The sequence below is a fragment of the Littorina saxatilis genome, linkage group LG17 (genome assembly GCF_037325665.1).
Source record: "Littorina saxatilis isolate snail1 linkage group LG17, US_GU_Lsax_2.0, whole genome shotgun sequence".
NCBI classification, from domain to species: domain Eukaryota; kingdom Metazoa; phylum Mollusca; class Gastropoda; order Littorinimorpha; family Littorinidae; genus Littorina; species Littorina saxatilis.
Window position 1 is genome coordinate 68,891,543 of NC_090261.1, and position 15,793 is coordinate 68,907,335.

The window sequence follows — 15,793 nt, forward strand, 5'->3', positions numbered from 1 at the left end:
GTTCTCCACAAGCCACTCTTCAGGGTCAAACACCTTTCCTGAGTGTTTAAAAAAGTCTACACACACACACACCTGAAAGCACATAATATGTATTACTATTAGCACAGGAATACAAACTCAACATGTAGTCTCGCTCATAGACACACCAGAAGACAGAACACAGGCAAACAGAGGAAGACAAGAATACAGGATACAAGTAATGTTTCACAGTAAATAAAATATGAGTATGTACTCGAAAAGGACACGCTCTAAGGACAAAACATACAAAAACGAAGACTAGTTATCATTCTGTCAGTGTGTGTTATGAAAAATAAAATTGATACTTACGTTATACTGATGACAAAAGTTGACTGCTAACAATATTTGGTAAACTATCCTCTTCACCGTAGGCTCCGGTAATCTGAAAGGAAATGGTAATGAAAATGGATTTGTCAGAAAATGGATGATGATAACCTTTTTTACTGGTAATGAAAATAGATTTGTCAGAAAATGGATGATGATAACCTTCTTTACTGGTAATGAAAATAGATTTGTCAGAAAATAGATGATGATAACCTTTTTTACTGGTAATGAAAATAGATTTGTCAGAAAATGGATGATGATAACCTTTTTTACTGGTAATGAAAATAGATTTGTCAGAAAATGGATGATGATAACCTTTTTTACTGGTAATGAAAATAGATTTGTCAGAAAATTGACCTTCATTCATAAATTAAATTAAATGCGCTTGAGCATTTTTATTTTGCACTTATTTACCAAAATTCTTGGACCAATCACACACACCTTCCTCCCATCCCAATCGATACAAAATAAATCTGCATAGATCCACTTCCATTCAATCCATGATCTGACACAGTCATTCAAGTTTGTCTAAAGATGCACTTGCTATGAAATAAAAATCTAATGTAAAATCTGATAGTTTGGTTATTGATTACATCTGAATTGGTGTTCACAATTGGAGGGATGGAGGGGGGGAGATGAGCCAAGGTATAGGGGGGGGGGGGTAATCAGGGGAAAGAGATGCCATGGTTGCGATCAAAAGAAGGGGTTAGTACTTCTCACACAGTGTAAGGCCAAAAAAAAAAATAGTCTGTTTACGGTAACCCGACCGACCCTATTTTTTTCGCGCGACCCTAGACTTTTTTTTGGCATTTGGGAAAAAAAACCCATAAAAAAACCAACCTAAAAATATGTTTTTTTGGAGAAAAAAAAAATAAATAAAAAATCCCGACCTACCGACCCTATTTTTTTGGCCTATGTTACCGTAAACAGACCTTTTTTTTGGGGGGGCCTAACCCTATTTCAAAACCTCAAATTAGTGTGGAAAAAAAAGGTCTTATATAAGGGAGTCGCGCATCAGAGCTAAGTTTTGAGACTCAATGGAGAGAAATAAAAATACTGTCTTAAAAAGTGGGAGTTGGGGGGGGGGGGGGGGAGGGGGTCCACTGTGGATTTATCAACACAAACTGACAAAGTGACAAGGAGGGAGGGGATCAGAGAGGAGGGCAGGGACGGTCAAGTTGCATGGAGTAGTTGTGGTCAACGATGAAAGTAATACCGTTTATATATATATATTGCAGAAATGTTCTATTCATTTATAGAGTGGAACCCACCTTCAAGACCTACCCCTCAAACTTTGTTCTCTTAGCTTTCCTGATAATCAGGGGTCGACACTAACTTATTTGGCCTGGGGCCACACTGGCCCCAGAGATGGAAATTGCTGGGGCGGAAAAAAAAAATCTGGGGCCCACTCTCAGTATTCACGTGCGGCAACACATTGTCTGTTTTTCTTCATCGTACTGAAGCCAGGGAAATTCTTTCAACCATTTGACATTGAAATTACGACAACACTTCGCGCTTTTGGCTGCATCGGTCTCCTTTTTTCGTTTCTCTCCACCCTGTTCTTCATCTTCATTTCCATGTCTTTTTACACCAGGGATGTGTCGCCACATTTTGCGTTTGGCATTTGAAGGCGATACTTATCTCTCACGCTAAAGAGCGCAATCTGGGAGTTATTTCCCGTGCGGCATTGTCCTTCGACGATTTCAATGGTTTTTTTTCTTGACTGCGGCATTGATCGTAACGCAAATTTCAGTGACGACTTTGACTGGCGATTTTTAGTGATTGGCTCTGGCATTAGAATTTTCGGTTTGTCATTGTTGGAATTTATCCTGGGGCGGAGTGGGCCCCAAGCTTCGGCAATGTTTGGGGCGGAACACAAAACTCTGGGGCGTTCCGCCCCCCGCCCCCGCTAGTGTCGAACCCTGATAATGATATAAAATTTACATGAATTTGAAGAATCCCTAACATTTAAGACCCGATTTTTTCATATTTTGTGTGTTATCTTAAAAAAAGGGGTGGGGTGGGGGGTGGGCGGGTTCCTACTGCATTGCAGTATTTGGCCTAATTCATACTATGGTGATTATATCTGTCAGTGACTTACCCCCGAGGATATCTGTCTAGCTCGTTGAGCAGTGTGTGGTCGACGTAATCAAAGACAAGGTGGAGTCGTTTCTTCCGTCTGAACACTTCTATCAGGCGAACCAAGTTTGGATGCTTCAGTTGCTGCAACAGAGAGAGAATGATAAAATTGCACTGAAAGAAAAAACAGACACAGCAGCCAAACAAGGAACAAAAGGTAAACAAGTTGGAAATGTGCTGCACTTATCATGTGTTTTGCATCTTAGTTATACTATACTGGAATAAAAACAAAATTCACACAAAGCTTACTTCGCAAAAAGAGATAGATCTCCATGTTAAAATGGAAGACGACTGTGAACTAATCAATGCATATTAATTATACTGTACCAAAACGACTTCTGATTTCTATCTTGAGCCTTCTCTGGTATTAGAAAATGTAATGCCTATTCTCTAAACTTGTTTATACCTTAAACTAATTACAACTTTTTTTTTTTTTTTTAAACAAGGAAAAGTGACACAAAACTGTTCCCTATGACAATAGGGAACAATATCACCACCCTGCCTCTCTCACCCCCCCCCCCCCCCCCCCCTTTGCCACCATAAAGACATACTTGATTCTTACCTTGAGCATCCGAATTTCCCGCATGGCGATTTTCTTGATGAGAGGGTCATCTTCCGACTCTACGAATTTCTTGATGGCCACGAGTTGCGTTGTCTCTTTGTTGCGACACTTGAACACAACGCCGTACGAGCCCTCCCCGATCTTGCCGATTTTTTCGTACTTCTCCATCCTGTCGACTCGGTCACTGCCTCCTCCACCACCCCCTCCTGTGGGAGCTGGTACCCCACCGTTGGCGTTGTGGGGATGTCCCGGATGTTGCTCCTTCCTGGGACTGCAACAAGCAATCAAATCCAATGTATTATCTCACATGGTGAAATGTCAGTGCTGGTGCATGTAACATAAAGACAAACGAAAGACTACAACATTAATATCATATTTAAATAATTACATTATATTTAATTTATATTTAATACATTGTGACATATGTGCCAGTGTTTCTGGGCAGTTGGGTTTTGCCAATTGGCAACCCTTTCTACGGTGATGGCGCTAGTATTTGTTCAAACCAGTACGTAAACTGTATGATGCAAACTATCCAGAAAAAAACGGTAGGCTGGTCATTGGAACCAGTAAGAGTCCAACTCAGAGAACTGGTTTTGTTGTTTTACCAGCGAAAAAAAAACCGTAATTCTAAAAAACAACCGGTAGGTCAGCCAATTTTGTTCCGGTATTTTCTCATTTCAACCGGTAAAATACCGATCGCGATAATTACCGTTAGTCGCCTCTTACGACATGCTGGGGAGCATCGGGTAAATTCTTCCCCCTAACCCGCGGGGGGTAGTCAATGGTACTGGTAGATTGTGTAGTTGAAATTTGAATCTGCAGTGGAACCCCCCTTTTAATATATAAAAAAAAAAAGATTCCCCCCCTTTTCAGGGCCTGTTTTATTAGATGTTTCCACTGTATACACACCTAAACAGGATCAAAGGATAACTTCAACAACAAAATCACACTCACACTCACCAGAAAGACAGGAAGAGATCGAGACAGAGGCAGAAAGACATACATGTATGCAGTTAGAAAAGTCAAACAGTTACACTTACAGATTATCTTAAAATGAAACAGAGAATGACACACACCAAAGTAAAATGCCTGCTATTAGACATACACAATGTACCTTAATAAGAATTGGCAAAACATAATTTAAAATGCTATCCTCCCTTTTACACAGGAACACCCCACACACAATTTTCTCTCTCCCTCTTTACCTACACCATGATCCCTACTCCAGCCTATTGTTCTTCTTCATAATTGCACATGCAAAAAAATAACTTTCATTTCATTTACTTTCTACTTTTAAAGTTTATTATCCCATTCCCAATGCTGGGAAATTTGAGTCGCTATCTTCCATTGGAAAGCTAGCAGAAACAGAGTCGCTCTGCCCAGGTATGTGCGTGTTTAGGTTTAATCAGCCACCTGCACTTATGGCAGAATGATCTAAGTCTTTTACATGCCACTGTCGTGACATGGGGGTGCATACTGTCGCTGAATCTGCACATAAAGTTGACCTGTGTCCGTCCCGGCCTGGATTCGAACCTGCTGTGACCCTAGGATCATAAGTCAAGTGCTCTACCAACTGAGCTACCAGGCCCCCTTGCAAATAAACGAAAGTGGGTAATGACAGTGACACATTAATTGCACCTACACACATTTCAAGTGCCATAACACTGCTTCACACTTGTTTTCAGCCTTAAGTCTACCTGACTGAGAAATAGAACTGAAAGATTCTTCATGAACAGAGTGGAATATGTGTGCCAAAGACGACACACCAGGTAATGAAAAAAAATATATACATACATGTACATCTTAATTATACTTTTATAGTTAATATAATATTATCATTAAAGACAAAACGAAAGCAAATCTGTCAACACCTAACCCAAACTCAGATGAACTACACCACAGAAGAAAGACGCATTAGCGCACAAACTGTGGGTGCACACGGGAAAGGAATACTGTGACACTGACGGAATTACACGCGTTTGATTCTCTGAATCACACCCGAGTTGAAACACACCTTTGGATGGGACTCTCTTCTCCTTCCAATGTGAATGTTTATGGTAACTTCCTCACTGGTCAAATGCCACAAGCCTCTCAACTGTCACATTCATAGCCAAAATGGCTGGCCAGTGTTGCTCGATCAAGTCCCCTGTCCACTTACATCGGTACTGGCTATATCTGCATACATAACAAACAGCAGGTTCCACGCACAGTCCCAATCACACACTGCAAATACACTGCACAAGAACCGATGAAATCAGCACAAAGAACTCCTTGTCATGAACGGAACTGCAGACAGATGGCTGATGATCAAAAGCCTGAAGTTAATTGGGTATACGTAGTCTCAGATCGTCACAAACTCGCGATTTAGTTTTGCTCGGGTCTGAAACAGTTACAAGGCAACAGGACATTCCACACCGCCATATTGAATATTACCGTGACTTGTATTCTTGCGCGAAACACAAAAAAGTGGATAACTTTACAACAGCTCTCTTGTAGCAGATCTTCTTAGACACAATAAAAAACAGTATACCTTTTGACAAATAGCAATTTTATATCCCGTCATGAGTTATTATCTCCACAATGTCGGAGGTAAATCGAGCTACTTTCTCTTCGCGGAGCGATAAGCAGGTGCGCTAGGCGGGATTGCTTTCATTGTTGATAGCAAAGGTCATATCCAAGGTGACGTCGTCACGTGGTGTAAACTGGTCTCCTTATTTGTAAAGGCTTCTTCAATCCCCTCTCTGACAGTGGGTAGCAAATTTCTCGCGCTCTTCTTCAGTTCTTGTCTTCTGACCAAGAATGCTTTTAGTTTTTTTTTCGTACTGTACACATGTACTCATCTTCGTACGCAACGGATCTGTACCAAAAATTAGGGCAGTAGGCCTAAAGCGAAGATAGAAAACAGGCGATAATTCAAGGTATAAGCGACGAAAAATACAGACCGATTATACTTTGAATACAAATAATTCACACAATATCTATTCAGAAAATGATTACACAGAAACAGAAAGGCCAGAACAGAGTTTGTCGAGAAATGTTTGCATAATTACAGCCGCAGGTTTGTTTGTAATGTCAACTTGAGGCAATGGAACGAACGGCTTAAGGCCATGATACATGGATCACAAATAGCTCTTCAGTGCCACGCACTACTAACGCTGCCAGAGTGTTCCGAGCTAGGGAAAATCAATAGGCTCATGGTCCATGACAAACACCTGAGGCCCGCAGACTTATACCGCCGAGTCTCTTCAGTCGCCCCGGATAGCATCAGCGCAGCTTCTGACATATATAGGGCTTCGGTACATTGCTTTCAGACCCCCAAAAGAGAGACTGAGAGAGAGAGAGAGAGAGAGAGAGAGAGAGAGAGAGAGAGAGAGAGAGAGAGAGAGAGAGAGAGAATGGATGTGTGCTTGAGTGTGTGTGAGTGAGGAGGTGCAAGAGATAGATGTGCGTGTGTGTGTGTGTACACGTGCAAGACGTGTGCGCAAGAAGTGTGTGTGCGCGTGTAAGTACTGAAAAAAACCAACCGGCCTACTTATCCATATAAATATAAATCCATATAAAGCAGCCATTGCATGGAGAAATACAATGGGGGGGGGGGGGTGCGGAGAAAGGAGGAAGATGACGCGACTTTTATCCACTATAATAAGCATAATTATTACCTAGAAACATAACACTCCGCCAACTTGAAGAGGAAGAAAAACCTGCTTTGTTGAACGCATACAACCCCTTAGTACTGACATATCTACCATTTTAGCCGTAAGGGTCCAACGTCAACCACAAACGTCAACAAGGAATCCATAACACGCACACATGTCCTCCCACGGCCAATATAAGCATTATATCGCACTGGCAGCGCAGGGTGTTATACTTGCTTGTCATATTTGCATTCCAGTCAGGGCGATCAAAGGGGGAGGCGGTGTAGTGATCTTGAACGCGGTGACGTCGGGTCAACACAACACGCCACCGACCACCCGGTCTTGAAATAATGCGACAGCCTAACCATTGAAGTTAATTAATAGTAGGGCCTCCTTGGCGGCCATTCTTTCCCCATCGTTTGTGTGCTCAGTTTTGACTTTACAACTCCCTTGGTTGGGCCTCGACAGATTGTTCGTGTGAGCTTTGTGTTCATTTCAAGGACAGAGATATTTTAGATTGGGGGGGGGGGGGGGGGGCGAGAGAGAGAGAGAAACACACACACACACACACACTAAAAACAAAAACCACACAAATACACATGTACGCAGGGCACGTACGCTTACACACAAACACACACGTATGCACGCACGCAGACACACACACACACACACACACACACACACACACACACACCGTGGTACTCACACAAGAACGTAGGAATAGAACCAGACAAAGAAATGAAAGGAAGGGGCAGGATATGAAGACAGCGGAAGCCGAGGGAACAGAGACAAAGGCAAAAATCCAATTTCAGATAGACAGCTAACGTTCCAAAATTCAGAATAAAAAAACAAGAATTATAGGTGATTGGAACGTTTAATTACTGACAAAACAAAACATTACATTTACAGTAAGTCGGCCTAGTGGTCTTTTAAATAGACAATAAACTCTTTATATAGTACAATGTACAAATAATTAACTTATCTCAAAATCGTCGATGTATCTCGAATCTCGCATGCAAGATGCCGGCTAGGTAACCAAACAACTTTCATGTGGGAAAAGAGACACAGGCAGAAAAAATAAATAGAATTCCGGAGAAAGAGAGACAAAGGGAAAGTAAGAGCTAGAGATGACATGAACAAGAGTGATTTATTTTATTGGGTCTCTGTCAGAGAGAGAGAGAGAGAGAGAGAGAGAGAGAGAGAGAGAGAGAGAGAGAGAGAGAGAGAGAGAGAGAGAGAGAGAGAGAGAAAGAGAGAGAGAGAAATAGAGAGAGAGATGGGGGAGAGAAAGAAAGAGAGAAAGAGAGAGAGAGAGAAATAGAGAGAGAGAGAGAGAGAGAGAGAGAGAGAGAAGCAGAAAAGAAACAACCACAAAACTTGAATATAATAGATTGCTTTCATGTGAGGTCATAAAACACACGATCCCCTCATCAATCAACATTTTAAAACAAAATTAAAAAGGAGAGAGAAAAAATTGACGAGTGTCGTTAAAGTTATATTGCATTGCAAAATAAGGGTCTTTCGAGACGCTCTTGAGGGCACTTGTTTGTCAATGCTAGAGCACTTGACGACGTCGATTCATTGCCACTGTGAACAAAGTGCTGTGTGTTTTTCACTCAGTCAGTCTTCTGATAAGAAGCCAAAGCTAAGTTAGCGATACTGGTTTCTCTATATCAGCAGGCTGTCTCTCATGCTTCGTGTCGAGTCCGGTATACTGTTGGTGTAAGGTTAACAAATTGTTTTAGTTGCATTACTTCCCGCTTAAATCCTAAACAATCAGTTTCAACATTTCTACCACATGATCATCTAATCTGTCACAGCATTTATCACTAAGTATTACATTATATAGCTACTTTTAACACTTAAGAGTAAAAACAATGTGCACAGGTGTTATCAGAAAATTAACATAAAGTTTCTCGTGTTTATGCCGTGTGACTCGATCTGGAACGCTAATGCGTGCATAAATGGAAGCATATCGAGTTACGGCGTAAATCAATCTTGCATTCCACTAATCGAAGATAGCTCTTTTCTGTCACCAGCACGCAGGTATTCACGCTACTCGGCAAGTTACAAGGAAGCTCTTACGACGAGAACAACGGAAATCAGTATTCCCCACAGCATAAAACCCTTTATTGACAACAATGGGAAGATCCCCAAAGCCGACGCTCGTGTTATGACAACAATGGGAATATCCCCCAGTGTATGCAATTCTGTTTTTAACGGACAGAGACTATTGGTTTAAAGGTCCTTGTCTACATTTTTATACCGAAATCGCCATTTGACCATTAAAATGCAGAGTCTATTATCTACAATTATCAACAATACATCCCCTTTCGATCTGGAAAGACGAAGCCAGTGTAGCCGTTTGAAAATTCATTGTAGTATTCCAGCGTAGTACTCATAGTAGGATATCCTTATTTGGAAAATGCCAAGCGCAAAACTCCTCTCAAATCCCGTGCATTTCGTGCGTTTAAAAAAAAGCGTGGACAGCGCCCCAGTGTCAAACTATTGTTGCACTTGTTTGGGCGTGGCTATAAGCATAGTGACATGAATTTGATTGGTCAGTATTTTTAGGCAAAGCACATGTTCTCAGCAAACAGAAAACAAAATATTGGAAGCGTGAGTCACGCTACCCAAAAATAAAATCTTTTTTTACATATATTTTTTTTTCTATAACTTTTTTCCCCATGGTTCATTCATCATCTGATTTAACTTTTCAGCGAAATCTAACCATAAGATTATTGAAAAAAAGCAAAAATGTAGACGACCACCTTTAAACAATGTTTTATTAAATCAAACATGGTACAACAATACAACGATAAACAATAGGGACACGAACTCAAGCGAACGCTTATATTACGCGCCCTACGTAGTTACAAATTAACAAAAATATGATGTCGGACAAACATTACTTATAAACTATGGAACTATCTAGGTCAACAGCATAGTTGAAGCAAACCAAAAAGAACAGGAAAAAGCTAGCAGGAGGAAGAGGGGGAGGGTGGAGGTGGGACGAAAGAATGGTAGGTACATATGAAAGATGAAAGTGGTTAGCGCATACAAAAAGAATATACATAGTACATTGTAAACTGTAATCCAGTGGCAAATAAGCAGTAGTTCGCTGAATATATAATTGAAAAATGTATATAAAATAAGGGTTGTTGGCATGGATATGCGTACTGAGTCAAATTAACAAAAACGACCAGATTTACAGATAAACGATTGGACACTTTCAAAAATAAGCTTGTTGGTGCGAAGAGAAAGGTTTTCGCTACCATTTAACAATATTTCAACATGTCTGTAATGTACAGGTAGTGCATTTATTGTAGATAGGCGAGCGTCTATGTACAGAGGGCAATGTGTCAAGTAATGGTCAGCTGTTTCATGCAGGTAGCCGCAAGCGCACTGCGGATTTTCCTGTAAGTGGCGTTTGCACAGGTCAGAATTCAAGTTACTCATGTTTAGGCGCATTCTGCAGTGATGAATCTCTTCCAGTCGTTTACCACAGTAGTAATAGGCAGGTACGTTATAATCAGGAATAGTTAGATAGTGTTTGAATTCGCTAATTGAGTTAGTTGTTTTGATGTTGTCTGGCAAGTTGTTCCAAAGGACAGTGGTAGATGGTATAAAAGATCGACGGTATAATTTAGTTTTGCAAGTGGGAACTCTTCTTTCTGATGGTCTTCTTCGATGATAGGGGTTAACATCAGAAGTTAAAGGTGGCAAAAGTTGTGATAAGTAATGAGGACATTTGCCAAATACCATCTTGTAATATAAAATTAGTTTGTGTCTGCTCCGTCTTTCTTTTAGGTTACAAAATCCGCTTTCTTTATACAGCTTTTCGTGGCTGGTGCCGCGTACACCACCGATTATAGTCCGAATGGCTTCCAAATGTAATTTTTCCAGTGCAGTTGACCAGTACTCGGTGCAGTTGTCCCATAGGATGTCTGCATAGTCAAAATCTGGAAGAACGAAGGATTTGTACATAGTTTCCAGACTTTTACGATTTAATCTGTATTTATAATATCTTAAACAATTAATTAAGAGGGTGACCTTTTTTACGATGCTTCTCACTTGGAAGTCCCATTTACAATTATTCTGCAAAATTACGCCAAGATGTTTATGTTGGTTGACGTTTTTCAAAACAATATTATTAAAAATGATTGGTTCGGTTGGTATATTATCACGTTTTATGTCTAACAATTCCGTTTTTGCTTCGTTAAATTTAAAGAGACAGAGACTATTCAGAGAATGACAGCAGCACACTGGCACCAAAAATGAAAATGAAAATGAATCCTATCTAATATTACTAAAATATTGATAATTATCATTTTGGGCTCAATTTAATGACAGCATGGTAGCGGCAACAATGAAAAGTACTAATATCTCTGAGTCGCATTGGTAATTCCTCCGTGATATGTGGAAATACCCGTGATAATTACTGATAATCAGTGATACTAACTGATATCACAGTGCAATAAGTCATTTTCACTTTAAACAGAAGGTTTCCAGTTTTGAACACATTTTTGTTACAAGTTTTGGACACATGTGTTACAAGTTTTGGACACATTGTGTTACAAGTTTTGGACACATTGTGTTACAAGTTTTGGACACATTGTGTCAGAAATGTGTTCAAAAGTGGAACACTTCTGTTAAGAGTGTATAGAGAGTATGTGCGTTTTAACAGTTTCAGAAATACGATCAGATTAATGCCGCTCAGGTGTTGGTTTAAGCGTGTTTATTCAAATTCTCATACACACGTTTCAAACAATAACAACATTGAGAACGTTAACAAGCAGATTGCTTATGGACACGTTCTTGAACTTATAATCAATACACATTCAGATAGCAAAACATGACGAACAAGTGATAGCTTCAACACTTATCTTGATAATCTTTAATTATATTTTATACAAATAGGGTAAAGATAGAGAGAGAGAGAGAGAGAGAGAGAGAGAGAGAGAGAGAGAGAGAGAGAGAGAGAGGGAGAGGGAGAGGGAGAGAGAGAGAGGGAGGGAGAGAATGCCTGGCTACATCAATTGCACAGTTAATATAATATCAGCCGAAGCGATTAGTTAACATAACATAGTCTTGTACAACAGAGAATATTTTCGTGTTCAAAGATATAGTTAAATCAGTATTTCCAAACAAGAGTGTTTTGCAGTCCAGAACGTGTGTTGGCAGACTATTGAATAAAATGGTTCTATGTTCTTTAAATTTTGGACAGTGTAACAAGAAATGTTCAGAATCTTCCGGGCATGCTCCACACGTACATTCTAAATTATCAGAGAGGTGTCGGTTAACTAAGTCTTGTTGCAAATCGCTCATGTTTAATCTCAACCTGCTGTGAAGTACCTGTCCCTGGCGGTTGCCTAAATAATAATACTGTGGAACAACAACATCTCCATCGGTCAAATACCTTTTAAATTCACCAACTGACTGCGTTTGTTGTATATTTTCTGGAAGATTATTCCACAAAGCTGTCGTTGAAGGAAAAAATGAAGATTTATATAACTCACTTCTGCACAATGGAAACTTACGTTCAAGAGGGCGTCGTCTGTGGTAAGGATTTACATCGGAAACCAGGACCGGCAGTTTGGAATATAAATATTCTGGGGTTAAACGATTTACAATTTTATAATACAGCAAAAGTTTATGACGACGTCGCCTTTCTTTCAGGGGCACAAAACCCGATTCGTTATACAGTTTTTGGTGGCTTGTGCCACGTACTGCACCTACAATGATTCGGATTGCATCGAGATGCAATGTCTCCAACTCGTCTGCCAAACACTGTGTACAGTTATCCCAGATAACGTCCGCATAATCAAACAATGGTAACATAAAGGATTTATATATAACTTCAAGTGATTTTCTGTTTAAACGATGCTTGAATAAACCAAAACACGCAATTGACTCAGGTGTTGGTAAATATGTTTTGGGAACCAGATACGTGTGCGAATAATTCTCGCCCGCATGCAGTGTCTAGTTTCTGACGCACGTCATGGTCTACAGTTCGAAAACAATGGCCCGAAAATAGCAATCCACCAAAAACAATGTTTCATGCATGGAACCGATCAGGTTATATTCAGTATTTTAATAACAAATCGACCCGTGTGTGTGTGTCCTGCAAGTTTAAGTGACCAATACAAGTAGATATAGAATAAACTGCGACAAAAAAGAAAGGAGTGTGTGGGTTCGACTTCGGAAAAAAGAACGATGATTAAAATAAACTACTAGTGCAATAAACAAATTGTCACCATAACAAAAAAATAACAAAAAACGGAACAGAAGAAGAATAACAGCTTGAACGTTATGACAGTATTTTGGTGGGTTTTTTTTGCTCTGTATGCCGCAACTCAAAGATTCCTTACTTCAAGTGTAGCCTAAACAGCCACACTTCTGTCAAGGGGTTATATGCACGAAAAAGTGCCCAACAAGGTGGTGACCAAGTACTGTGTCTGACGGTTGAAATTGAGATTTCGTTGAGATTTCAACCAATCAGAACCAGTGCTTGGGTCCCACGCGGTCTGACGGTTGAAATTAAGATTTCGTTGAGATTTCAACCAATCAGAACCAGTGCTTGGGTCCTACGCGGGTTAGAGCTTTCTCGTGCACGCCTGGCCTGCTGCAGTCTTCAAGAGACACTCAGTACCGGCAATGGCGTCGTTCCATCTGCAAAATATACAGCCTGGCTGCTTTCGGCGCAGAGAATATTTATAATTTGCTAAATAAGTTTTGCGGCTGACGTTTATGTTAATTTGCTCGATTATTTCAGCAAAATCTGCCCAATCTACGAAGAAAGCAGCCCGGATGTTTGTTTGTTTGTTTGCTTAACGCCCAGCCGACCACGAGGGGCCATATCAGGGTGGTCAGCCCGGATGTAGATTTGTGGTGCGTGCTCAAGTGGAAGGGTGCTGGTTTTTGTTTGTTTTTTTGTTTGTTTTTTGTTTGTTTGTTTGTTCGTGTGTGCTTTGTCACGAGGCGACAGCATGAGAGACAGGAAACCAGGACTGGCCATCAGAAGGATTATGTCAGCTTCTTGGCCACACTGGACAAAGATTCAGTGAGCGGTCAGTCCCCGCATCTGCGTCCGGCATCTATTTTCCGCTCGGATGCTCCGTCGCTTCCTGGCTATTGTGTGTGTGTGTGTGTGTGTGTGTGTGTGTGTGTGTGTGTGTCAGTGTGTGTGTGTGTGTGTGTTTGTGTCAGTATGGGTGTATGTGTGTGTGTATGTGTGTGTCAGTGTGTGTATGTGTGTGTGTATGTGTGTGTGTCAGTATGTGTGTGTGTGTGACTGTGTGTGTGATTGTGTGTGTGTGTGTCAGTGTGTGTGTGTGTCAGTGTGTGTGTGTGTATCAGTGTGTGTGTGTACTTACATCCGGTCGAGACCAGAAACAGAGTAAGCAACAAACAAAGGTTTGGACGGAAACTAAGATCACACACGGTGCAAGTTTCCTCTTGCAGTTGTTGTTGTTGTTGATGTTGTTGTTCTCTCTCTCTCTTTGTATATGTGTGTAAAATTGTATTACAAGCCTGGTGCATCAAAGTGAACTTGAAGGTTTGTCTAACCCTGTTAATAGCAAATACCTGTCTATACCGACCACTTTTGGCCAATCCTCGGAGCGGTCGCTACACAGACAGGTGCGGCTGTCGTTATTCTTTTCTTCTTATTCTTCTTTTAGTTCATGGGCTGAAACTCCCACGTTCACTCATATCTTTCCACGAGTGGGGTTTTATGTGTATGGCCGTTTTTATCCCTCAGTTTAGGCAGCCATACGCCGCTTTCGGAGGAGCTATTTTTGTCAATTTCCAGGAAACAGCACTCCACTGAGCAACCAGCAAAAAACGATGGTAACCAACCAACGAGAAGCAGCCATGAAGGAATGAGGAACCAAACAGAAGAGGTGTTGCACGGTGAGAAAGGTGTGTGTGACGCGTGCCTAAAGAGGGCAGGTAGTGAAAGGTGTGTGTGACGCGTGCCTAAAGAGGGCAGGTAGTGAAAGGTGTGTGTGACGCGTGCCTAAAGAGGGCAGGTCGTGAAAGCTGAGGCTAATTGAGCGTGAAACCCGTCAACCGCCTGCCGTGACACCCTGTATGATGGTACAGTACAGCGCTACCCCATGACCGTCAAAACTCAAAGGAAATCATGCCTTTAAAGGGAGGGAGTATTATAAAATGGTGTTAAATTTACAGAGGCTATGGATCAAATATTGAACATTGAAAAAGGAGTGTCTCAACAAAAAAAGGAAGTCTTGAATTGTGGGATGTTGAAAGGGAGCTTCTAGTGTATCAATCTCTTTTGCCCCATGGCCATATCGCCCCGTTTCGCCCCGACTTTACGCCCCTCACCCCCACCCCCCCCCCCCCCCACACACACACACCCACACTATCTCTCTCTCACTCTCTCTTTACTTATTTTTTTATCTCTCTATGTATCCCTAAAGTAGGCATCGGGCGAAATGACTTCACTAACTTGGGACGAAATTGCGAGGCTTGGGCGAAAAGTACAAAGTTTGATGCAACAGAGTGAAAACTCGTTTGGGTCCTATTGCCTGAAATCTTGGGGCGAAAGTGAAATGGGTTGAAGTGGATGTAAACCCGTGGCATGACACCGCGTATGGTGCCAGTAGGGTGACGTGACATGGCTTCTGATGACACTCTCTCGCCACCACTACGGCTGGTACGGAACAGTCCCATTGTGGATTTTGCAAGTTTCGGAAAGTCGAAACTCATATAATTCCACTGGGCCCAGATGTGAAGTAGCACATCGATATTATATTAACTATCCTGTCGATGTTCATGCTCGTACATTGAAAGTGCACAATCCAACACATTAGATCGTTACGGCTTTCACGCCCTGGCAACGTGACAGCCAGTGACTGGGCATTTGACGCATTTTTTTGGCGACAAGACAGGCGGGCTTTGCGACAAGCCGCAATCGCAGATATTGCGACGAACCCTACTTATATCGCTGAAACTGTCACTGCGTATGCGGGATGCTGTTAACCCGTGATTTGTAAAAATGTAAAAACATTTTACAAATTAAGTCGAACCTAAAACCGCGATTTCGCATTCCACAAAGTAATACTTGCCTTTTATTATTATCAATATTTGT

At 41.2% G+C, this 15,793-nt stretch overlaps 1 protein-coding gene across 3 annotated transcripts in view; it reads right to left on the reverse strand.

The window, feature by feature from the left end:
- LOC138952325 (cyclin-dependent kinase-like 1) overlaps positions 1 to 15,793 on the reverse strand; it is a 97,281-nt gene that overhangs the window by 38,588 nt on the left and 42,900 nt on the right. For 2 of the 3 annotated variants that reach the window (XM_070323965.1, XM_070323964.1), the window contains exons 2-4: positions 3,044 to 3,314; positions 2,444 to 2,565; positions 328 to 400 (exon numbers count right to left, since the gene is read on the reverse strand). In XM_070323965.1, coding sequence (XP_070180066.1) covers positions 328 to 400; positions 2,444 to 2,565; positions 3,044 to 3,314 — 466 coding nt within the window. Of the gene's footprint in view, positions 1 to 327; positions 401 to 2,443; positions 2,566 to 3,043; positions 3,315 to 5,057; positions 5,622 to 15,793 lie in introns of those variants that run through there. The other variant, XM_070323966.1, reaches the window with a different exon arrangement.